This window comes from Crinia signifera, chromosome 9, assembly GCF_055691185.1.
Source record: "Crinia signifera chromosome 9, ASM5569118v1, whole genome shotgun sequence".
NCBI lineage: Eukaryota > Metazoa > Chordata > Amphibia > Anura > Myobatrachidae > Crinia > Crinia signifera.
In genome coordinates this window covers 116,894,263-116,921,419 of record NC_139225.1, presented here as the reverse complement: position 1 = coordinate 116,921,419, position 27,157 = coordinate 116,894,263, and the positions used below count along the sequence as shown (strand labels likewise).

Below are 27,157 nucleotides of genomic sequence, written 5' to 3'. Positions count from 1 at the left end.
CACTTATGAGATGCTGTCCCTCCAGTTCATAACCCCCCCCCCCCCGAACCCAATGTTCAAGGCATCACCTCCACGATACTCAGTACCGGAGGTGGAACTACCATTGGTGCAGCAGATGCAGTGCACTGGGGCCCCTGAGAGTAAGGGGCCCACTGATGCCCCTTTCACCAACTGTTTTTCCCTGTCACACTCTGCCTCCCCCTGACTCACCCTCTCACCCCCTGCCTCTCCCACTCACCCACTGCAGTGTTGCATATTGTGTGATTGGGCTAGGGTAAAGGAGGGGGCCCCAAATTATATTTTTGCACCTGGGCTCACCGCCCACAAATTCCACCACTGCCGAGAACTACCATTAAACACCAAATGCTTTAATATGCATGTGAGACATCTGAGGGCAGCTCACGTTCTAATATATTCCTGCGTGTTTTCGGTGGGCCCCAGAATGAATACAAACAAAGGAAGAGGTTTCAGAACACTAATCGTGATCTCAATATAAAAAAAATAAAACTGCAATAGGGAAATCTATTTTGAGCGCAAGCCAGATGAATTGCTGCTTTAAAAAAAAAAAAAAAATTTTTTTTTTTTGTATTTGCATTATTTTTCCTTGTTTAATTCTGTTGCTGTCAGAGCCATGGGACCGGATACAGAGAAGTCTATGGGGAGATCTAATGGACCGATTCAATTTCCAAAGGATGACGCCACTTAAGCATTAGGAGTACAGCAAAGGGAAAGAGAGAGCGAAGGATGAAAGTGAGAGAGAGAGAGATGAAGACAGAGGGAGATGAAGAGAGAGGGAGAGGGAAAGAGAGGGTGAGTCTGGGAAAAAAATGAGAACGAAATGTGCAGGGAAAACACGCCACTGTCATTTCCATTGATCTCAGTAATGTCATTTTTCTCTGAGCCTTTAAAGACCGTCACTGCTTCCTTTTTCCCTTAGAAAAAAATCTGATAAGGCCGTCATGTGGGTAGAAGGCCTCGTCATTATATGTGATTCAAGCAGGATACATAAAAAAGGACATTTCACATAGAAGATTTATCAGAAAACGATTATACAACAAGAAGGAGAACTGAGGCACACACATCCAGTGAGCAGACTGACAAAACCCTCTGGGCTCCACCTCTTTCCTCCCCCTTAACTCATTCACAAGATAACTGAAAAATACCCGCATTCACAAAACACAGTGTCAGGGATCAGCACCACCTCTCAGCATTCAGGCAGGATCAGGGATGTATACAGAGGCAGCCAAGACTTCATCTGACTAGCTCAATCTGGCTGCACACTAACGTGTCTATATAGATATAGATACATAGATGTTTATGGAAGATATACATTGATCTGCGGATTATCGAAAGACTGTGTGTGTGATTCAGCTTTGGGAGTGTGCAGAGCTCATATGTCCCTAGCATCTATGGATCTCTGATGCTAGCTGTATACCTGATGTGTGTGATCGCTGTCCGATGCTGGGGTGCTTAGGGGACACACCTGCACTTCTGAAGGAGTATTCATTCAGACTTTTCCTATAACTGGGATGCATATAATGGCCAAGACGGTGAATCAGTAACTACCTGGATCTGGGTGGGGACTATATACATTTAATGCAACATGGATCTAAAGTATCACATAGGTAAGTTGATATGATAGTGACTATATTTCATTGCCTGCGAAAAATTGACAATGACTTGATGTTAATAATAATAGAAATAAAAATAATTCAAATACTATGACACTGCTGGAATATTAACAATACAAATTCACATAAAGCATAAGGACTTTGCATGCAGCAGAGAGGAGCAATCCAACTGTGCAGTTACAGAGGAAGACATGAGGATTTATATGGAGAAATGCAGAGGACATTCATCCTTCCAGTGCAGCTAGAAGGAGATCTAGAAGTCATAGTATCCTCCCATTCTCTATAGGATAGAAACAGGACAGAAATCTTTTCAAATACATGTTCCCGTATAAATGATGGTACACTGTCCATTTGTCATGGAGAACAAACGCAACCAAAATTGAAATCCAAAAATAGCTATAATGTTTTCTTTTTGCAACTGCTATATTTTTTTTTTTAAGTAGGGAAAACATAATTGAATACATGAATGAGTATAACGACACTGTGTAAGGTTCTAGGCTAACATTGCATGGTATTTAAATATTTCACATGATTCATTTCTAAAACAAAATGTCTGATATCTTCACTGTTATGTGGAAAAGATAGAATTTGCTCTACAATCTGCGAGAAAATCGAGGCGATAAAAGTTCTAAGGAAATACTGAATGCCCATTGTAATAAGCTATTATTATTTTGCATAGTACCTCTATGCAATGCAGCACTGTTTCAGATTTAAAGCGCATTTATAATGCAACACACATAACCACTCCTTAATCGCTGTCATGCAGCTTCGGAGAGGAGTAGATCTTATATCCTACAGTGACAAACAGGTAATACAAAATCTACCACAGTATGCTTTACTAAAGGCGAATTGCTCTTTTTTAGAAGATCATGCAGTACTGTATATGCATTATGCAGATGACAAACTGGTTTCTAAAGTGCATTGCTATCAATGCAGATGAGAAAAGGTATGGGAATTTGACTATGTTTATGATGATCAGAAAACTGTAGTATGTTGTAAGCATAGTATGTTGTAGAACCAATACCTGTGTTATACACACACCGGTAAACGTTAATGAAGGTATGTCAATTTTTATTGAGAAATATAACATATGTAAATGAAAGGCAATGATGCAATATCATTAAATTCAATATAGTAACCAATATACAACATGGCTGATTAGAGTCGTTAAAGTTGCAGCTTTCTCATTATTCAGACATCAGGACTGAACGTTATATGAATGAAAAGGGAGTTGACAAGCAAAAAGGCAGAGCCTTAGATGCCGCAGAAGGAATTGGTTCATTATTCACAAGACCTTGTAACACTGGCTACATTGCTTAGCTTCATGTATCAATATGGAACAGCAAGTTCTTAAGGTTCCTTAAGGTTCTATAGAGGCTTCGGCATAAGGGTGGACACTGTGTTCCCATCAGCTGTTGAAGGATTGTATAATTGTCACACACACCAACCATATGGCTGGCTGGGGTTGAGGGGATATTTGTCCACCAACACTCATGCCTCTAATATAAGCCAAATAATGATCTATCCATTCTCTTACATGTTTCTATTAAAGGCTAGGGTATTATTTTGGATGCCAGACAAATACTTCTAATCTGCTTTATTTCAGATAGGTTCATATTTGTTAATAATATCCTATCGCAGATACAATGTGAACCCTGTTCCATGAGACAAGGTATCTCAACACATTAGTATCAAATAACATGGTTATATAAAATATAGTAGGCCATTTTGAATTATACCCACTAACATAAAGTATAATGCTTTTTGCAGTTTTAATAATCACAGTAGTACACTAAGGCCTTATAAATTGTCCGTCTTCGGAAGAACATGCCAGGTTTGTCCAAAGTAAGACAGGATGTTAACATTGCCAGACTGAATTCATTGACAGCATTTAAATCAGGCATGTTCAAACTGTGGCCCTCCAGCTTTTGTGAAACTACACATCCCAGCATGCTTTGCCATAGTTTAAGTATTCCCTAATAGCAAAACTGTGGCAAGGCATGATGGGACTTGTAGTTTCACAACAGCTGGAGGGCCATAGTTTGGACATGCCTGATTTAAAGGTCTCATTTCATGGCATCTACCCTTTCTTTGATGAAACAACTGCAGCATGTGGCAGAATGTTGTCATCATCCCGATAGTCAGGATGCCACCGGTCACAATGCCGTACTCAACTTGATATGGCTCTAGGCGATAACTTTAGTAAAACCACCCCCTTTTGTATCTGGATTTACTGAGAAGCATAAAATGCTACCTAATAAGCAATATGTAAGAATTGTAGAGACACTTTTGCCATCACCATCAAAGTTTGGATTCATAGGGATGCAACTAATCTTTAAATGTCTTTAGAATATTCTGATTTACCCAAAATGGCTAGTAGCTTGTCCAATATATAGAACACATGGTAACAGGGTCCTAACCATAACCGCTTATCCATTGGTCCAAGTAACTGATATGATGGTGGTAAACCTAGTACCGCCGCCTATTGTTGGATGACACCTTCCTATACGCCTGTGACCGGATTTCCTGTTGGAGGACTGACGTCAGAGCAATAGAACATACTGTTCTACATTGATGAGAATATGTTACACATCCTGCTGACAGCCTGACACTACCAGTGTCTACTGAATAGCTAAGAGGTTTTTTTTTTTATTTTAAAGACCAATTTTTTTTATCCAAAACATATGAAAATATGTACCTATAAAGGTTGGTGTAAAATAAAGATCAACACCTCTCTGTAAAACTGCAAAGTAATGAGTGGGCCTCAAGCCATGACATTGCTTTAATAAGCATATTAAAATATTACATGATCAAACCTAAAACAAAAAAGTATATGATCATCTATGGGACAAGCAATTCTCTTATCCTACAGCAAAAATAAGAAAAAAAAACAAAACCATTAGTATAGAACCACAGCGGGGTAATCTCAGACACCTGGTTATTTTGAAAATATACACAAAAAACATCTGGAGTGGAGGGTTTTATTTTATATCATATTATGTTATGAATTGGCATCCCATTATCATCTTGGGCTACCTGCATTTTGGTGGTGATTCTGGTTGGTTTGCAAATGAAAATGCCTTCTTCAATGGACAAAACCCTGTGCACTCTAGGTGGGGCTGATGCAACACTTGCAGAGAGAGTTGGATTTGGGCGAGTTATTTTGTTTCTGTGCAGAGTAAATACTGTCTGCTTTATTTTTACACTGCAATTTAGATTTCAGTTTGAAAATACCTCACCCAAATCTAACTCACTCCTGTTATATCTTCCCCACTTGCACTGCAGCATGGTTTTGTCCATTAAAAAATGAAGTTTGCTTTTGCAAACCAACCTGATTAGACCATTTATCCCAGGGTTCTAAATTCCTATGTTTAAATCCTAAAAATACCTCTTAATATTTTGGCCTCTTCGTTAAATAACAAAAAACATCTGATTTGATTTTTGAGTCCAAATTAATAACATACAAAAATAATATGACAGTATACAAAACACAATATACAATATAAAAAGCAGCTTAGTACTTAGTGATTCCGGAGAATTATTATAATGTGTTGGTACAGTATTTAATGTATGTTTAATAGGGATCATTTCTCTATTATATTACTTTTCTGTTTCTTCTTGTTTTTCAATCAGCACCAAAGGTGCATTCGACCTAAACGTGTCTCATTTCAGACTCTGTCATCAGTGGGAGCACCGATCTTCCACTTAGGACATATCTGTTGGCCAAACTTATAGGCTGTAGTGACAGAAAAGAGATTAGAATCAGTGACCCTTCTGACATTGGAATCATGCTAGTAGGCAAATCTATGTCATGAGATAGGCTGATGGGATATCCTAGAGTCAGTGAAACACTGTACAGTTTATAAGCAAGCCCTGTGAAAGCTTTGGGGGCTTCAGCACCCCCTACCCCGATATATATACTGTACACTAACCATGTATATACAACTCATTTTTCGATCATATGGTGATGGTAGGGTAAGAGAAATACCCAATACTAGCCATGTACTGTATGTGCAGGCCAATTTTCTGACAATGATTTAAAAAAAGTAATTGGCACATATGCTGTGTGTGGAGTCAAATAAGTGCTTGCGTGGTGTGTTTCTCCTATATGTGTGTTCTACTCCAATGACTGTCTTTCATTTCATTTCAGAACGTATGAGTGACAGACATTTATACTAAATATTGTGTGATACTCATTTACACACTTTTCTGTCAACGTGAATCATTAGCTAACCCGATAGATTGTAAGCTGGCGAGCAGGGCCCTCCTACATTTTGACTGTCTGAAAAATACCCTGTTTGTTGTATCACTGTCTCCTTTGTAAAGCGCAACGGAATATGCTGCGCTATATAAGAAACCGTTAATAAATAAATAAATGACACTTAATAACCCATAGACTGGCATCAGAGGCTGGCCATAGGCTGCAGCTGATCAGCTGACATGGAGAAGTGGAAGAGTGACAATTACACAATGTCTGAAGGTTATATTCATTCACAGCCTGAAGTTGGATGTAATGCACAGGTTTGATAATCAAAACCTATGATGTAGACGTCTGTTCAACTCTTTACAGTCTGGGAACGATGCCTGTTCAGGCCGAGGCGAATATAGGGGTTATGCCACCCGTAGGCACAACATTTTTAGCATCCCCACTCTCTCTACAAAAACCAATATGCCTCTTACTGTTACCTACATCTATATATCTCTGATTGCCCCGTCTTCTCATACCCCTTTCATCGCTCTCTACTTGCCAATGCCCTCCATATCTCACTGCCTTCCTCATTTCCACAGCTTATTTTGCTCTCCTCGCACCTCACTGCCACCCACAGCTCACACCTTACAGGACCCCCAGCTCCACCACAGCTTGCTGCTTCATCACATGTCACTGCACGTCCCCCCTCCCCCCATACACACACACACTGCTTCCCTAATGCTCATAATGCACACACACATACCCTGCACTATTATATGTACATATTGTCTCCAGGATGTAATTCTAGAGTAAATGTCTGAACCTCTCATCCTCTCCCCTAATGAGGAGAATAAGGAGCATGATCCACATCCTATTAGCCCTGCAGAATGGGGTGACCAGGGGCATAGATGAAGCTGTGGAGCTGAGCAGGCTGGGGAAGGCCAGGTAGCATTACTATAGCGGTAACCAAGGTGATCCAGAATAGACATAGCTTAAGTGTGGCCAGCTCTTATATCACACTCCACCCACTTACTACAGGGAGCAGCTAATAGCAAGATGGCGTCTACCCTTGCACCACCAGATAAACAGGGCGGGTATGTCTGGCCCAGGGTTCCCTCCTGGATACCCCAACAAAGTCCCCAATGTGGCATATTTAGTAAAAGCTCAGATTTAATTAATAAGGTGAACTCTCAGAGCTGCATTGACCCCAATAACTAGTCACATTCATTGTTTACAGCAAGATGGCACCAAACATGGAGAAGTCTACATACAAGGTGTAACCGTCCCTGCATCTAGCAGCAGCAAGTGCTGCAATCTCTGCCCTGAACAGTAAGAGGAGGAATGACAGTAATGGATCTTATTGTCAGCCCCCTGACATGTATAGTCATAAGCTGTACGGTATCTTACCCAATTCACATCCTCTCTCTCTCTGGTGGTGGTGCTGGGTGGCTAGTGGGCAGGAGTACAAGCAGCAGAGTACATATGTCCCTTTTCCCTCTGTTAATGGCCTGTTTGGTTTGTCCCCTCACTTCTCTGGGTTAAAAAAAAGAGTCAACTGCTCAGATGTGGAGGGCGGTGGGGGTGGGGAAAGTCCGTCTGCTGTGCTGTCCCCAACAAGTGGTGCCTCTAGTCATGTACTTCATGGAAAGGAATGTACCCAGTGGGAAATCTGCCACCACATTCAGGTCCACACACTGCATCATTATAGTGCAGTGTACTGTATGGCCAGCTTAAGTGATTTGCTGGTTTATGATGACCACACAATTTAAAATACATACAGAAAGTCCATAGAATTGCATATTTCAATCAAGAGAACGTAAGAATTCTGTGTACATGTCATCCATGTCCAAGATATCATCCATATCCAAGGATATCAAATAACCAAAAATCAGACCAACCAGATAAGCAGTATATGTATAATGACAGTGCATGCTATCTGGTCCTGTATGTATCCAACTCATTAAAGTTCCATGTGGACCAGCTACAGTAGATTTTATGTTGGGTGGTCTGATGGACATCGTGGTAAGACACGTGGTAAGGTCTGATGGACATTGAATACAAATCTGGGTTAGTTAAATGGGCATTGAATGAACATGTGTGGTGGTATGAGGGGCATGTAAACGGTCTGATGGCATGTTGTCAGTTCTCAGGGGCACTGATGGTCTGATGTGATGTAGATAGGTCTCAGGTCAATTATTGGGCATGCAGGGTGATCTCATGAGTACAGTGCCTGTTGTACGGCCTGAAAGCATGAGGGGAGGTCTGGGAGGCATTGAATAGTGAATATATATTGTGTGGTCAAAATTGTAATGTTATACATAATGAAATGCAACACCATAGTGTCCCCCCTCTGCATATGCACACAGATGGATTAGAACAATTTTTCTGTGAAATTGTCATTACTGGAGGGTACAGTAACTGGATGACACCGCAGAGAATTGTGGAACTGTTTTGTCTCATAAGAGTGTCTTGGGAGTGTCCTGTGCATTATACACCCAGCATGGAGTGGGTGCATGTCCAGATGGCGGTTGTAACTGCAGAAGGATAAACAGTGGGTGGGCCGTCCTTCCGCATGCAGTGGTTGTTGAGCATGCACTGGTGGATTTTCCCATTAGAGACGTTAGGGATTCTAGTTTATAACAGATAGGCAGTAACCTCATCTCGGCCATTACACTGCAGCAGATCATATAGAGGTTGAACTTGATGGACTAAAGTCTTTTTTCAACCTCAACTACTATGTTACTATGTAACACTTGAAACTGTCTGCAGACTCTTAGAATTGGCCCATGAATATACAGACAATACACTTTTCCTACTTGTCTCTGAAATATAAAAAGGGCTATCTGAGGTTTAGCACCCTCTAAGGGATCCAATACCTTATAGATTTACATTTTATTACAGGAAACTACTGAATGCAAGGGCTCCATTAAACTTGATCTTATATGTTGATTATTGACTAATGTAATCTCATCTGAACGGAACTCAACAATACTTATCCATTCAATACTAAAGTAACTACACAATATTTTTGTGCTGTGCATTTTGTGTCATTCTCTCTGAAATTAAATCAGTTTAGAAATGTACTAAGTTTGAGTGTTATATTAGTACATACTCTAGGTCATTCTTGACATCTTATTAAATATTTATTTAATGAGAGTACTATATTATGTATATTTTAATATAGGAAATTGTTAGCGATGTGTGCTTGTTGAAGAGGCTACTGCAGTATACTATTAGCAGTGGTAATTTACCACTGTGAATAGCTCCTCCCCCGATACCGACATTTATTGGGGATTATACTCCGGGAGCCTCATGCCCCCAAAGCACAATCCATGAAATGGCCTCTAATTGGATCATTGGTCATAAATTCCAATATTAGACCATTTTTATTAGCCCACAAGGGATCACATCGATTTAATTTAATTAATAAAAAAAAACATTAATTGAAAAAAAGAAAAAGCTTGAAATATAATGCAACAAATTTAGCAAAATTTGTAATAACATTAAAGTGATTGGAGGGTGGACATTTCTCTACTACGCACAGTAGCCAGATCAATGCTGAGTCCGGAAAGACGTGACTTCCCCTTACAGATACCAAAATAACATGTTATCTTAAATGTAAGCTCAACACTTATTTTAAAACATGTCTACTTCTATATTCTATATTTTACTTTAGGAAACAGCAGCAATGTTCCAATAGACATTGATGCCGTCACAAAATATATGATACATTCTAAATGTGTTATATGGTGTTCCTCAACGAGTCCAAATTTTTGTTGTTATCTTGCCAAATGGAGATATGGAAGTTGTTTAGTTGGCCAACATAACTTTATACTGAATTTTTAAACACTTCTGTTAAATATCAATTTATTTTAAACTGTTGCCTTTTGTTCTACAGTAATTTTTTTATGGAAACTGAACTATAGTACCGATCAACAATATTTCGCCATTTGATATTTATTATTTATTTTTTAATTTATTAATAGTCTGCCTGTCACCAACTGACGTATTGCATATTGTGCACTTAGATTGGGGTGGAGGAGGGGGGCCCAAATTATATTTTTGCACCTGGGATCATAAACCACAAGTTCCGCCACTGCACAATAGGGTGGGGAATAATTTAAAACAAACTCCACCAGCAAATCTCAGTGTGGGATCATGGGCAAATCCAAAATGTATACTGAATATTACTAGAACACCAAAGGAACAGAATTCTGACCCAGAAGTGACGTGATATGAACGGCGTGACCAGATACTGATGGAGTCCCCAGGAAACAGGTATTTAGCTTTTAGGCCACCATGGAAGATACGTTTACATTCTAACAGGACATACACAACCGCTGTAGGAGATGTGCTCCTTTCTAAAAGTACATTTGTACATGATTCATTTTTTTTTTGCAATGTCAAAACATATAGAGTAATTCCAAAATAATATATTCTGTACAGTATTTTACAATATTTAACTAATGTGTTACGCAGGATGGTGTAAATGGCATACAGTACACCGCTTCACTTACTTTACTAGTGTCTCCTGGAAGCCTCTCCAGGGAATAATGCCTGGAAAAGCAATTAGAGTCACGTTAATAAGAAATAAAGTGGTTTTCTCCTAGCAGTCTGCAGTATAGATAAGGTCATGCATTTCCCTTGTGGTCGGAGTTAAGTTAAAACTTTCACTGAATGATTTTAATACACATTATAATCAGGATTTGTATTTAGAAATAATATTGAAATATATCCATTTCCGTAGAGGCAGTGCAATGATAACCACCAAGTAAAACATAATATGTATAATAATAATAATTTATTTAATTACTTACAGTTTCTTATATAGCACAGCATATTCCATTGCGCTTTACAATTGGAAACAACAGTGATTAAACAAACTGGGTAGAAACAAACCGACACAGAGGTAGGAGGGCCCTGCATGCAAACTTACAATCTAAGAGTAATAGGATACATGAGGGTAGAATTCCATAGCATGGCAGTCCCACCAGATTACAAGACAGTCCTGATGGAATGCAATTAGATATGAATGCTACTGAAAGTTACTTGGGGGTTCCGGAATATGATTAGCTTGCCTGAAGAGTTGAGTTTTCAGGGAACGCTTGAAAGTTTGGAGGCTGGAGGAAAGTCTTATTGTGTGTGGAAGGGCATTCCATAGGGTGGGTGCTGCCTGACAAAAATCCTGCAAGTGTAAGTGGGAGCGAGTAATGAGTGTGGATGAGAGACGCAGATCTTGTGCAGAGCAGATAGTAATAATAATAATAATGATTTTATTTAGAAATTCTAAAATTAATCCGTTTTTTAGGCAAATTAAAGACTGCCTTTTCACTATCCCATAAACAGGAAATGTAAAAGCAGTAAAGTATTGTCTATTTTACGCTCATTGTGCTTTTTTTTCTATTTTTTGCTGCATGTACTCTGTCTATGGGCATAGGTGAGCCCTAATTTGGAGATCTAGCTGCACTACAAGTGGATACTGTATATATATATATTGTTCTTGCATAATATCAGACAAGCCCTTGCCATGTTGGAGACCAGGGAGTTGATTTATTAAGAAACAGTTTGCCAAAGATGCCAATAAGTTCTAATATGGCAGCGGTTCTCAAACTGTGGGTCCTGACCCCAAAGTGAGTCCCGACCTTCTCGTCATGTTGCTGACCATCGGACTGATGACTTTTCTAATCTCAGTCAGTGATTCAAGGAGTCTGAAAAATCTGTTGTTATTTTAGACTCCTCCCATCATTCTGTGCCTCCACAGTGCTGCAATGTATGTGCTGTCTGCTGACTACACATGTGACGTGATGACCTTCTGCAATAACTTGCTGGGGTCCTGTCATTATTTTTATTGTCTGATGGAGTCCTGGAGCAAAATAGTTTGAGGACCCCTGTAATATGGCAATAAAATAAATGGTAAACAAGCCTGGTTTACTTAATAATTGGTGGCTTTGCCATACTGCACACCTTGATAAAGCTACTCCCAGGAGGCCAATATTATTATTATCTTTCATTTATATGGTATTAAAAGGGTTCTGCGTTGTCTAACAAACTACAAGTGTACAATAAGCAAGACAAGAAAACAACAACTTTACAGTACAAGACATAGAATATAAACATAGAGGACAGGACTGTCACAGCTCCCCGGACCATGGGGGGGTACTTATCGGGTCCAAGGGCACTTGTGGTGCGGACAGCAGCGGTGGAGGTCTAGGTGGCAGGGTGGCGGGGAGACCCCAGATGGCTGCGGGTGGCTCCCTGCAGCGCCGGGGTCTCGGCGGGTGGCTGAGCCTCTGGCATCTTCCGGGTTGTGCGGGCGTGCGTTTCCCTAGGGGAATGTGTTCTGCGCTAGAGGCTCTCTTAAAGGCCAGCAAGCAAAATTAGCAGATGTCATTAGGCATCTGCAGCAAGTCCTTTTTACATTTAAGAAAATATAGGTTCACATCCTGCTCCAGCATTCCTTGTGTTTATTATATTCCGTCCAGCTTGTTCCCGACTACTCTTCAGCCTCACCCTATTGTAATGCGATTGTGTTTCCCTGTGCATGACCCGGCCTGACATTGGACTCCCCTTTTTACCTTATCCTTCGGTACCTGCCCTGTCCACTTGTTATTGACCCTGCTAGATAACTACAATTATCCATATACAATCTCCCAAGTGTGTAAATATATTGACACATAAAAGAAAACATAATAATCAAAAATGTACTGCTGGGTACACACCAGAACGACCATGATCGTGCAAACATTTCCTTGAAATTGGACGATGGTCTGTTGGACGATCTGTTGGAGCACACGTTCTGCACACTATCTGCTCACGATCTGTAACGAGTCAAAGTGAAATTGAAAAATCCTTACTGCAGCAGGTGAAATCACCAAAGCGACCAAACGACCAGCAGGGATGCGCATCAGATCAGAATCGTATTGAAAACATGGGCAAATTTTTTTTCTTTACATACAATTGGTTGAAATTGCATCAAAATTGGGGGAATTGAGTCCAAATCATTCTGGTGTGTACCCAGTATAACAGTCAGTCAGGGATATATTTCTGCCAGAACACTTTAGAACACCATTCCTGAAGTTCATGAGAAGAATAAAGTCATCTGGAATGGTGTTCTGGAACCCCATAACAAGTTTTAGTTATAAAAATATACATTTCATTAAGCCCAGGACAGTGCAGGAAAGTGACACCTGTCTATAATCCAGGGCAGTGTCTCCTCCAGCTAAACAGCCTGCCCACTGATTCCCCCTGGAGAGTATTCATGAGGAGAAATCCTGCACTGGCTTCTTTGTCTGAAGTCAGAGAATAAAAAACTGTAAAGGAAACTGAAAAAATTTAAATCATTAAGGGCCCCATACATCAGCAATTAATTGTGACAATTTTCAGATATGGAGATGATTGCCACAATTAATTTTAGATGTGTGGGCTCCCCCTTTTGGCAATCCCAATCATAATCGCCAATCGATTGCATAATCAGGTTTTTAAACATGTTTAGTAATCTGGTATTATCTGCAGATCTTTTTTATATGTGTGGGCATTCCCAATTCGTTTTCTTCATCTATTTACATTATGAACAGCTGAAATGACAATCGATTGGGGCAATTTCCAGATATGAAGATGCAATCTTTAGATGGAAAAATCTGCCGATCACTGAAAAAATCTGTAATGTGTGGGCAAAGTCGGATAGATTGTAAAATCCATTTATCTGGCCAAAATATCCCAATATCTGAAAATCCATAAATTGTGATTGCTGATGTATGGGGCCCATTACTCTGGTGGCTGCAAAATGTATCATTCACCTAAAATGAAAATATAACAGACTTTTGAAGTTATTTAAAGCTTGCATATTGTTTGCCTTAATCAATTATCCTCTTTGCTATGCCTGCTTACCACTTGACAAGCCCCAGTGTATGCGTCTGCTAGTCCCACTTAACCCCCATTTGAGCTCCTCTTCTTGTTCTGCTTAATTTGGATAAGTAATGAGGGGAGGGGGAACATTAATGTGCATTACTTTTAAGTAATATTATCTTTTAAGTAAAACGTAACGTAAACAGTAAAATCTTGAAGCCACAACCTCACTAAAGCTCCGCCCACATCTTCTCCCACCCTGCCTCTTCCCGTGGAGTTCCTGAACCTATTTTTATGCAATATTAACACTGCAGTCAGTAGCAATCAAATTATAGATTATAGTATAGTGACCAGTTTTATAACTAAGGGCCTTATTTTGGTTCATTCTTTCTGACAAAATCCTTCTTAGATGGACAAAACCATGTGCACTGCAGGGGGGGCAGATGTAACATGTGCAGAGAGAATTAGATTTGGGTGAGTAATTTTGTTTCTGTGCAGGGAAAATACTGACTGCTTTATTTTTACACTGCAATATAGATCTCACTTTGAAGTAAAACCCCACCCAAATCTAATTCTCTCTGCACATGTTACATCTGCCCCACCTGCAGTGCACATGGTTTTGCCCATCTAAGAAGGATTTTGTCAGAAAGAATGAACCAAAATAAGGCCCTAAGAGAGGGGAAAGAGAGAAAAAGAAGGAGCTCAAGAGGTGTACAGTGTGGTACAGTGTGGTACACCAAGAGGAAAGTCAAAGACAGAAAGAAAGTGCGATCAATCATAATGGGTAAACCAGTCTAAAGAATGAGCAAACTAATTCTAACATGGAGGAGGAGTGTTTTGTGAACCGAGTCAGGGGTCCTAACCCTTATGAAACAATTTGAAAAAATTATAATTTGGAGAATACAGGTCATGTATTTCATATAATCTTAACGATGTTTATATCAAATTCAAGGTATAATTGTTGTTAGCGAAGAAAGAGACAGTTGTTTTCAATCAGTGGCTATGTGATATGTGATAGCAGATACTAATTTGTTTTGGTGGTTGGTTTCTAGTTTTAAGTTTCTTAAAGGGCCCCTTACACTTGTGAGATTTTGTGAGATTTGATCCAATTCAGGTGGATTGAGTCAATTTATCTGACAAGATCTGATGTGCCGTCTGACAAAATCTTATGTGCCTGATGTGTAGGACACAATCCACAATCCTGTGCCATTGGGTATAACCAAGAGATTGGAAGAGATTGAACCTCCTGCACATAGGATAAATCTCGAGTCAATCAGGTTCAATTTGTTGAGACAATAAGTTGACAAGTGTAAGGGGGCCTTAAGTTGCTTGCCTTTAACACAATTTTGTCTTCTCTTTTTTTCTCCACTTTTTAGCGACCTTAATACACTTCTTCATTGCTTGTTCTTGTTTTCGTTTGTTTTGTAGGCGTCTTCATTTGTTTTTCCTTTGCTTTTAAACAAAATAAGTTTTCCCTTTTGTCAATATAATGGCAAATGATGAAAATATTTCTTGCATATTTTATATGCGTCATCTCACCTAGGCCAATGCAGGTGGTAATAAATTAAGCTCTCTGGTGTTTTATTGTCTGTAGGCGCACCCTTTCCTTGCATTTTTTTGGAAGATGAAGGGGGGTCAGGTATGAAATCTGTGTCGATGTTTAGTACAGTTAGAAAACATCAGCACTTAATGATGTTTTTCAAGTTGAATTTCCATTCAATTGACACAATACCCATAGAGATTTTTCAACTATCAGAAAAATCAGCACAGATGGAAAACACATGGATCGGTGAAAAACTTGCCAATCCATGGGTTTTGGTTGGAAATATATCTGTTTTTGACTGTTTTGAGCGGATGCAGATTCGGCAAATTTGTCTGAAAATGGCGGCATTGAATAGAGATGTGCGGATTTTTTGGGGTAACCTACTGAGTCTACCTCTGGTTTCTGTATTTAGTAGCCCTGTTGTGATGTGCAGCCATCTCCATTTGTTCTTACGTCTTGCGATTGAGACAAACATGGTAAAAGCATAGCATCTCAGTAGAAGCTGATGCATTACTCTTGCTTCTAAACAATTTCAACTCATTTAACTTTCTATAACTTTCAGTGCTTCCTCCTAATCTAAACAAGGAATGTGTCTAGATAGCTCTACTACATCTTTATTTTGAAATAATTTATGTTACCTTTAACAAATGCTTCAATGTCCAATGGATACAGTTCACTCCTTGATGCCCCTCTATTTGTTTCAGAAGTGCTTTTAAATAGATTTTTTTGGTATAGACTTATAGGTCTTTAGCTTAAAAGCTCAAAGTGGCCTGACCATTAACATTTCCCAGGGCTGTAAAATGTGATTTAGTACAAAAGTTATACATTCTTAATTGTTTACATTTAAGGAAGTATAGGTTCACATCCTGCTCCAGCATTCCTTGTGTTTATTATATTCCGTCCAGATAATCGTTACTAACCTCAGCTAGTTCCCGACTATTCTTCAGCCTCACCCTATTGTAGTGCGATCGTGTTTCCCTGTGCATGACCCGGCCTGACATTGGACTCCCCTTTTTGCCTTATCCTTCGGTACCTGCCCTTTCCGCTTGTTATTGACCCGGCTAGATGACTACGATTATCCATATTGATCTCCCAAGTGCGTAAATATATTGACACATAAAAGAAAACATAATAATCAAAAATGTAATCTAAAACGTAAATAAAACTTTGTTATTGTTCTTAACTAGTCTTTTGGAATGTTGAACTATTGGCTTGGCTTGCTAAGGCTGGGCTCACACTTCAAGGACTATCGTCCTGTATAGTCTTGTGACCGATGGGGACAATCATCTTATAGTGTGTACACAAAATACAAAGTTAACTTGAACTTAATTTTTAGGTATAAACAAAAAGAATCTGTAAAAACTAAATTATGAAACAATTTGTTAATTTACTGAGAAAAACTGATGATTGCATCCACTAATGAACACCCCCTCCCTCCCATCTTTATCCAAGGCTTTCCATATACTGTACTTTTTCACCCCAGAGTATCAAATTCTAAGCTTTGTAAAGTCTTTACACATGTGCACCGAGATCTGAACACTGTATATTGTTACATTATAAAGTTTTAGTTAAATTAGGCAGTATATCACTTTAGTATTTTGAGGAACGGCAGCTCAGCCTGGCCCACGATTTGCAACCTATTCTTGTGACTTCATTATCCAATCAGAATCCAGCTAAAGCAAGAAAGTCAAAGTATAAAAATAAATAATTGTTTATGTTTATCTGTGAAAATGAAAGCTTGTTTTAATGCTTTAAACCTTAAAATATTATTTCACTGGTAGTGTTCATTCACTGGCTGCTTCACCCTAATAAAAATTTTGTATGGGTAAAAAATGTGGAGACCAAATAAAAAAAGTCGGCAGCAGTAAATTAATGATGACATTTAATAAAAATATGTGATGGAACAAGAAACTGGATTTGAGAAAGTGTCTGGGTAACTAGCATATAGCTTCTTATAATTAATACAGGTTGAGTATGCCCTATGCAAAATGCTCGGGACCACGAGCATTTCGGATAAGGGATTTTTCTGGTTTTTGGAATATATATATATTTTTAACATACTTACCTGGTACCCCTGAGAGTCCCCCGGCATCCACGGAACCCCGGCGGCCTTCAGGATCTTCTTAAGTGGTCCCAGGGGTGCATTGAGTGAGTTTGCAGTCGTACCAGGGATGTCATTGTCGCACCCGCGCAATGCACTCCTGCATTGCAGATGCTGAAGAAGATCCTGAAGGCCACCGTGGACATTAACCTGTACTTACTGTATAATGAATATGATTGTTTATTTTCTACAATACATTGTCAAAGTAAAAATAAATGTAGATACTGCTGTAGTATAAACCAATAAAATCTTGTCTAGTAAATAAGTAAAATATGCTTACTAAAAATGTCTATTTTTCTTTATTTCAGGATCTTCAGATGTTCCGTGATGGATAACGCTACTTAGAATTGTTATTATCCAAAGAGTGACTGTTGATTCATAGATAAGGGAAGGAGTCTGAAAGATCATGGATATATCTACCGGAGACATCCAACAGGTTCTTTCCATTGACCAAATCCGCTCAATCAGAGCCAACAATGATTATGTGGAGAGACCCAATGTCGCATTCATGCAAACCTGGTCTAACCCTTCCCTTTCCCAACATGCTGCAAAGCAAGAGTGGCCTAATGATCAACTGGTGTCCCACAACCTCCAGGATCTTCATCGCAGCCAAAGCCATCAACACCATTCACAACATCTTATGCATGATCTCAGTCATTCCAGTACAATAAGCTCAGTTTCTCAAAGCACCACAGCTTCAGATCAGAGATTGCTAACTGGAATCACTCCATCTCATTCAGGGCATTCACTTATGAGGACACAGCCCAAGGATGGTGACCTGAAGCAAGATCAATTTATTAAAGGAATAATGGAAAAGTCGGACAGATATGTCGGCCACCTGTTCATCTGTGAGGAGTGTGGGCGCTGCATATGTGATGAGTGTACGCAAGTTCGTAAACTCCCTTCATGTTGGATTTGTGACCAGCGCTGCTTGTGCTCCGCTGAAAATGTCATCGACTATGGAACTTGCCTTTGTTGTATCAAGGGCCTCTTCTACCACTGCTCTTCTGATGATGAGGACAACTGTGCCGATAACCCTTGTTCTTGCAGCCAGGGATCCTGCTGTGCTCGTTGGGCAGTCATGAGCTTCCTTTCTTTCTTCATGCCTTGTCTATGCTGCTATCCACCTATGAAAGGCTGCCTGACCCTTTGCCAGAAGGGCTACGACAAAGTGAAAAGACCAGGCTGCCGTTGTGAAAACCACACCAACACGGTATGCAGGAAAATTTCCTCATCTAGTGGCACACCATTCCCAAGGCCTTTCGATAAGCCTGTATGACCTAAGACGGCCATGTTGGATATGATCCTACTTCCTTTTAACCCTCAATACTTCCTGCTCTCCTCTTTTTGGAAACAATTGGTGCCAGAGTCAGTGAAAGCCTTACCAAGACCCAATTAACAATTCAGGAATGTAAGAAAGATTTTAACAGAATATAATTTGGATAAAAGAAATAATTAGAGAGAAAATATCAGAAAAAAGTAGATACATTTGAAGCTCCACCGTTTTCTGTGGAAAGATCAGTTTTGGCTGCATATTAGGGATACTGAGACCTCTATTACAATACCTCCTCTGAGCAGCATTTGGCATTCTCACCAGAATGGAGTTCATGTGAAAAAGGATTGAAGATGAGATGTTTTGATTGGACTTTTCTCACAACCTAAATCTTTAAACAAAAGACAGAACTGTTGTCAGTGTAGTGAACAGATTTGATATATGGTGAAATATCCTCTGACCTTGTCAGCGGGGCTGAATTTAGGAAGGAATCACAATATAGAAATGTAAAACACAAGATCGACTTCAAAAGCCTATGATAAACATGACATTGTGTGCACTTTAATTTAGCAGACATAGCAATTGTAAAGAAACTGTACTTTGTAAAACAGTATAGACGCTAGTGGTCAAATGTCAACACGAATCAAACAGGGAAGAGAGGAGACCATTTTCAGCAGATGATTGGATTGGTTGAAGTAGAGTTAATGCCTGAATTCTCCATACCTAGAGTACACGATCTAACAGAAAGCTAGGGGGGCCAATTTTATTTATTTTTATGTTTTCATTGGAATTCAAGAAGTAAATGTTTAGCAAACTTATCAATTAGATACAATGCATTTTGTCACATATCATAATACAGTGTAAACCAAAGAAGATATATTTTGCATGGATAGGTTATGATTCACTTTTTTTCTTGCCTATATTAATATATTTCTCCATTCAACTGCCATTACTCCTCAGGTGGCATTTAAAGCTTTGATTTAAATAACAATTGCACACTGTAGAAACCTTACTGGAAGAATTTTGCAGGCCTTCATGTGTGGTGAATTATTAGCATAATGGTCCTCCTTGGGCAGGAACTCACAGTATAGCCCTATTCATTTGCTCATATTTATGAAATTGTCTAAGTAATAATCCCTCCAAAACAGGTACAAATGGCATAGTTTAGGATAAATGACCACATGGGCTATCTATACATCTAGAACTCAACACTATACCACATTATCTCTTACTGCTGAAACCTAACTATGTATTGCACTTAATAATAAGCAGTGAATCTATGAAAAACATATATCCATACATGTAAAGGTGCTTTTCTCCATATATTGTTCCAGCTATCTTTTGTTCATGATTGATGCTCGTAAGTAGGGTTGTTCTTGACATGGCTAGAACCATAATCATCCTTTATAGAATACTCATTGTGGCACCAAGGAGGCTTGGCATTACTGAACTGGTATTCTCAGAGAGGTTTCTGGGAGTTTCGGCAAAAGACAGCATCCAACTGTTGTTCAACTACATGTCCTATGGTACTTTGTAGTATCAGCAGCTGGAGGATGAAAGGTTGCTCATCCTTATTATAACCTGGATTAAATATACTATTAATATAAAATAATGTATAGGGTCAAGTCCCCATGGTGCTCATATGCATGTCTTGCGCAACAGTCTAGAGACACAGTTGTGAAAGTAATCAGTTCTGTAAACCATAGCAAATGTCAGATTAGATGCATTCGATCTTCTATTCTATAGCCTACAATCTGCAATCTGAGTACAGCACTGCTCCATAATAAGCTCCATATTTTGTTTTTTGGAATTCTGTAGCTTGAATTTGCCAAGAAAATGCAGCCCTTTGTCTTCATCACATGTTTACGACCCTCTGCTCTCTTGAACTGCAGATACACAGGTCCCAGTTTACCTTATCCAATTGGAAGATTTACAGCATCAATAGTCACAGGGGGAGATGTACTAAGTCTTGGGGACAGATGTACTAAGCTTTAAAAGTGATAATGTGAAGAGTAATGAAGTACTAACCAACCAGCTCCTAACTGTAATTTGCAAACACAGCCTGTGACATGGCTGTTAGCAGCGGATTGACGTGTACTTTATCACTCTCCACTTTTCCATTGTTTGTAAGGCTTAGTAGACCTGGCCATCACAGGGAGATAAAATAGATGAAGATAAAGTACTGGCCAATCAGCTTCTTACTGCTAGTTCCAGGCTGGGTTTGAAAAATGGCAGTAATGAGCTGGCACTGTATCTCTTTTTAACTCAAGTACCCCCAACCGTGCACGTTTTCCAGGTCTACACATAGAATCACAGGAGAAATAATTAGCTCCACCTGTGGATCTTTTAAAATGCATCTGAATAATTAGTGCACCTGTGCACCTGCCAGGTGACCTGGAAAACATGCACTGTTGGGGGTACTTGAGGACCAGGGTTGGGAATTGACTCTAATAAAGGAAGGTTGTCATTTAAACTGAAATTTAGTAGAGATGAGCAAAATTTAGCGCAAGTTGAGTTTGACAGAGAAACAAGACTTATTTCATGGGTACTCCAGTGATATAATCATCCTGTACTACCATTCTGCAGAGAGCCCTTCCATACGGTATGGTTACGTTTGCATTTTGATCATTTTATAGCCTTGGGAGCACTTACTGCCATATTCTGCTGGCACAATGTACAATGTTTCACAGCCACATACCAGAATGTCACAAACATATGCATCAGTTGCATACAGACCAACATGACTTCTTAGCCAGTGGCAGTTGTAGAGGCGGGGCTTCAACACAGTCCAAAATTCAAATAGGTGAGCCATGCCCACTGCCAAACATCGCTGGCCGGGACTCGCTGGCAGTTGTGCAGCTCTTTTATTAGAATTTTGGACTGTGCAGCAGCATCACCACCAGTGGCTTGAGTCCGTCCAAGTTGCGCAGAGGGAAGATAAATATTGGTGCCCCCCCACACCACCTTATATAAATGTATGTCTGTGTGTGTGACTTGCAAAAATTATGTTCAGAATAAAGAGAGTGTGACGTCTATTGTACTGCTAGGAGAGGGAGTCAGCCACATATTGATGGCTTTCAATTTACGGATTCAAACTTGCAGGGGAGGAGAGGCGCCCCCTTGAGAGCAGGAGCCCGGTGGCAGATGCCTCTAATAACCACTGTAACTGCCACTGGCAAGGAAGTCCAGATCCAGAATATTCTGTACTTGGTGGAATGGGTTATGTTGGAGGGTATGGAATTGTGAACATTTTGCTCAGCTCTACTATTTATACCCCATTCAAACATTTTTTGGATTTATTGTATATTTTTCCTTAAAGAGCCACAAAACCTGAAATGCAAGTTGCCTTACATATGTATAAGCTACTTCTATCATTCAATAAACATGCAAATATTTCAAAATCTTATTAGACGATTTTAGTGTGATCAGGGAGAAACAATTTTTAACTGAAGCTGCTAAATTAATCTACTCACAATCTAAGGGGTACATTTACTAAAGCTTCTGAGCCTCCTGAAAGGGCCAGGGTCCCGCTTCCTCCTCCTATATTGCAGGGAGCCAGGCCGCAGCACAGCCTCTTTCCCCAGCTCACCACATACTGCTAAGTGCCCTGTGCTGAGCTGGGGAGAGAGACAGCTGCAGCGGCAGCCTATCCTTTCCTTCCTTCTAATTTTTTTTCCACAGAGGCGTGGCCACATCCTCTCCTGGAGGGCCCTCGCCCCATTTTACCTGGGACAGGCCGACCTGTCGTCACCCCTGCCTATAGCAACCAATTAGATTCTGCATATCTTTTCTCTATTACATCCCAGAAAATGATAGACGGAATCTGTTTTTTTTTATCTGGTCGTTACTGGCAACATCACCTCTTTAGATTTTTAGAAGCTTTAGTAAATTAACCCCTATGTGACTGCAACAAGATTATCAGCTGCATAATAAGAGCACGTTCATTCAAATAGAATGGGTCCTGTCAGAGATGTCCTGTATATATTTCCTGCCATCACAAATCAAAATAGTCCTTGCTTTGTTCTGTTACCTTTTCTGCATATTCCTCTGCAAATATTAGATAAATGGTGACAGAATTACAGAATATATATTTGTGTGAATTTTATCATCATATCTTTATATCTCCTGTCAGGATATCAAAAGTGTTCTTTTGAATGTTAAAAGAAGCCATTTAATTAAATCATCTTCTATTGTCAGTTAATGGCTTCTTAAATGGAGGCAGCCATTTTGTGAGAGGAGCTAATGATCTTGTTTCAAGTATATTAATAATACCACTACTAGTGATATGATAGGCTGAGCAAAGTGCTTCATGTAGATTGAACTCTTCTTGTTGACCTTTAGGACAGCCCCTTGGCGACGTCCCAGAATGGCAATTGCAGCATGGGGGGATAGAGCCATGGTGTTATGATTTGCAGCAAATTGAATGACCAAGCCCTCAGCCACTTCACCAGGGAAGGGGACAGGTCTGGGAATGTTCTTTGCTCATTTGGGAATCAAAAATAGCCCACAAAAAATTGGGAGTCTCCCAGATATTCACAAAGTCCTGAATGAGGTTCTGCCCACAAAATGGCTACCACCACTGTATGTAGGTTCTAGGGGAGATCTATTTATAATAATAATAATAGTAATAATAATATTCTTAAAATAAGATGTTTTAAAAGTCAGTGTCACAGGTCCCTCACTATCAAGACAGATAAAGGTCACTCAGTGATTAAAAGATAATTGTAGAAACCTCACCACGAGGAAAAAAAATGTATGTAAAATGTAAAAGAAAAATATATTTTTGAGCACATTTTTACAAACATGAAAATAATAGGATTAAAAAATTATTTATGAGATTTAATGTATGCTGTATTTCATAACTGGACCTTGCTAAAATGGTTCTTGGTTCCACGCATGGTGCTGATGTCATACATTTATTAAGCATGAAGATCAGTTAATGATACTCTATATACAAAAAGGCATTAATTGGAAAGGTGTATGTATATATATATATATTATATATAAAATCTCTCTTATTGGAAATATGTTTATGAAACGCCTTCCATTAATGTTCCACAGAATTTTTGGAGCACTTTACCAGTATTTTTTAAGTACATTTTTCTTTGTGTCCTCTGCTTGGTGAGATTGTGAATTGTTACTAATGAATTCCCATGGCAACCACAGTTAACGGCATTGCTCATTTGCACTTGGCCACAAGATAATACATTATGGCACATTCTCCCACAGGCGTCAAAATTAATCATTCCGTGTCTCCTGGTGGGGTAATATGAAAATAAAGTTCTTAAAGATTATATACCCCTTTTCTTTGTGATTATCCATGGCAATTGGTTGCATTGTTTATGAAACAACTGAACTACACACTTTAAAATAGAAGAAAAGAAACTAAATTTAAAAAACATAATAGAGTTGATTTTAATAGAAGTACGGATTGGATACATGCTATTGCTTAGCATCAGTAGTAAATACCAAAACTAAATTCCGCAAATGGTCACGGTGGAAGATATGCATCATACATAATGTAAGCTTCTCATGTAATGACTAGTACATGGATCTAACGTATGCAAGGGCCAGGCCCATCTTTAACATTAGGCTGCTTTAGGTAGATGACTAGAGTCTTCAAAATCTGTGTGGGGGGGAGGGGTGGGTGGGCTGAGTTTGACTATCATTAAGGATGACTCTAAAGGCCCCCATACACTATGCGATATGGGAACGATTTCCCCCGGATGAATCGGGCAGTGAAATCGGACTTGTAGACATCCCCTCCGATCCGATGCGCGGTCCCGTGTGCATCGGATCGGGGTCGGGAGGTCAGACGGGCTGCACATAAGATTTGCCAAATCTTATGTGCAGCCCAGCCCCGGAGCCGTGCGGGGGACAGCAGCGGGCGGGGGATGCCGGCTATAGAGAGCTAAGCAGGGGGAGGCTGCATATGGCGCCGGGCTGGAGGAAGCTGTTGCGGTGGGGTGACAGCGGGAGCAGGGAGAACTTGATGACATGACGCTGGCTGCTGGGCAGCGCCGCAGCGGCGGGAGCCGGGAGGAACAGATAACTTGAAGAAAAAAAATGCCCATAGAGATGACTAGCAAGCCATTGATTGGCTGAGACCTTTTTCAGCCAATCAGCGATTGGCTGAGAGAGGTCTCAGCCAATCAATGGCTTGCTAGTCATCTCTATGGGCATTTTTTTCCCCCCAAGTCATCTGTTCCTCCCGGCTCCCGCCATTGCGGCGCTGCCCGGCAGCCAGCGTCATCAAGTTCTCCCTGCTCGCCTCCCGCTGTCACCCAACCGCAACAGATTCCTCCTGCCCGGGTCCCTATGCAGCCTCTCCCTGCTCGGCTCTCAATTAGCCGGCATCCCCTGCCCGCTGCCGTCCCCGGCACGGCTCCCTCCTCCTGCAGCTCCTCGGGACTTCATATGATAAATCCATGCGATTTATCATATGCAAACCTTGGCACATCAAGTGCCTAATCGTGTGTCCCCCTCACGGGGAGCTGCAGGGGGAATCAGGTCCGACTTGTCCCTAGGACAAGTCGGACTAATGTATGGGGGCCTTAAGAGATGCATCCTCGTTGATTTTAATCCATACGGCAGATGTTCAACTTCTAAGATGACACTTCCACACTTTCACTTGTGGTTGGTAAAAGTTAGCTTTGGTGTCTGCTGCATCCCCACTGTGTCCCACCACATCCCCGCTGTAAACATACCACGTACGGGGCCAGATGTATCAAACTTCAAAGAGTGATAAAATGTAGAGTGATGAACCACCAGCCAATCAGCTCCTATCTGTCATTTTCAAACCACACCTGTGACGTGGCAGTTAGGGGCTGATTAGATGGCTATTTATCAATCTCCACTTTATCCAGGGTTGCCTACTTGGTGGCTGCCCTCTCCAGGAGAGGACAGCCAGCCCCATGAAGCTGGTGGGTTGGGGGGGGGGGGGGGGGGGGGGCTGATTTTTGGGAGCCTCCCGGTTATACCAGAAGGGTAGGCAACCCTGACTTTATCACTTTTTGAAGCTTGATACCTCTGGCCAACTGTCCTCTTTGGCTGCTCTGTTTCACAGCTGCAATGGGAGCCATTGGAGGGGGTTGCTAGCTATGACACACACCAGCCAAAGAGGACTGACTAGCACCACATGTCAGAATTGGGACAGACCTTAGATGATTGTGATGTACAGTAGATGCAGATCTGAGAATGCAATACAACCAAGGAAGAGGATTCATCAACCTGTGCCCTTATAAAGTTTGGATTTTGGGATTTGTGAATCCAGAATTTAATAAATGTGCATTTTGCTTTAAATATGCACCGTGTGTCACTCCAAGTATAGATGCATTCAGAAATCAAAATTAACTTGTTTGTTGCTATAGAGAAAGTGCGCTCAGATTATATGACATCAGTGGGATTTGGTGTATTTTTATACGTTAAACTAAAGACTAAAACAGAAATGTAACAAAAATAAAAAGAACAACTCACAAAAACTCACTTCCTTATAAAGAAATCTATTCATTGTTTTCATGCTAAAGAAATAAAAGAAGTCCAATATCTATTTATACAGTAATACATGTTGTATATGTATATGCTTAATTGCAATTGTCTTTGCATCCTACGTAATTGTAAACCTTGCCTTTGAAATATATGACATACTTATTTTCTTAACAATGCTTAAAAGAAGTGTTCCTAGGATACAGGTGTTAAATGTCCTGTGTGCCTTTATCAATCTGTACAGGAAGTGCACTTACCCAACTAACAAGCACATCCTAACACACTAGAACCATTTAACTGACCTTGCTTGTGTACAATTTGTGAATTGAAAATCATAAAACAAATAATTTTTCAGAAAAAGTTTTTTTCCATCTTTTTGTAATATAGTGATGATCATGTAAACATTTATCTTAAATATTAATCAAATATGGCCTCTTTCCTTTTATGCTGTGTGTTATACCAGGGATAACCATCAATCATCCATGATTAGAAGCCATCTATAGTTTTACATCAATGGTCAATGGTTTTGTCATCAGTGGTGGTGAAGGTCAATCAGTCTTCACCATCAGTTGAAAAGGTGAAGTACCAAGCTCCACCCATTTCCCTGATTGGCCCACTGCCCATGTGCAGAACAAGTAGAAATACCCTTCTTTCTTTTGTTTCATATCAGCTATGATAAGCACCAGTGGCACCACTGATGGAGACGTTTAGGGGCTAGGCCTCTGATGACCATTCCTGTGTTATACTTGCAACAATCTATGACATCCTCTAAAGCCTCTTTATGGTCTAGATATATTTATATAGAAGTTGCTATATTTATTTTGATTGAGTTACAATTTCTTTTCCATGATAAATATACTGTATAAATGCAGTAAAAATACCATTATCGGGGTTTGTACCACATTTTAGCATGCTCTAAAACCCACACGCCAGGGCAGCGCTGCGAATGTTATCGACAGCTTTTGCTGGCGATACCCTATCGAAGCCTATGGGCTTCTCTCCGCAGTGCTGAGTGAGGATTCCGTCACAGATCCCTCCCAGCATGCTCCGTGGCCAGGCTGTTGCTCTGTGCATGCACAGGGGGGATCCC

At 40.1% G+C, this 27,157-nt stretch overlaps 1 protein-coding gene across 1 annotated transcript; it reads left to right on the top strand.

Moving 5' to 3' along the window:
* Nucleotides 1–634: 634 nt before the first annotated feature.
* SPRY3 (sprouty RTK signaling antagonist 3) lies at nucleotides 635–23,878 on the top strand. Its single transcript, XM_083159571.1, has 2 exons — nucleotides 635–1,625; nucleotides 17,618–23,878. Exon 2 carries the CDS (start codon nucleotides 17,716–17,718, stop codon nucleotides 18,586–18,588), a length of 873 nt encoding a protein of 290 aa, XP_083015697.1. The 5' UTR covers nucleotides 635–1,625; nucleotides 17,618–17,715; the 3' UTR covers nucleotides 18,589–23,878.
* The last annotated feature ends 3,279 nt before the right edge of the window (nucleotides 23,879–27,157 follow it).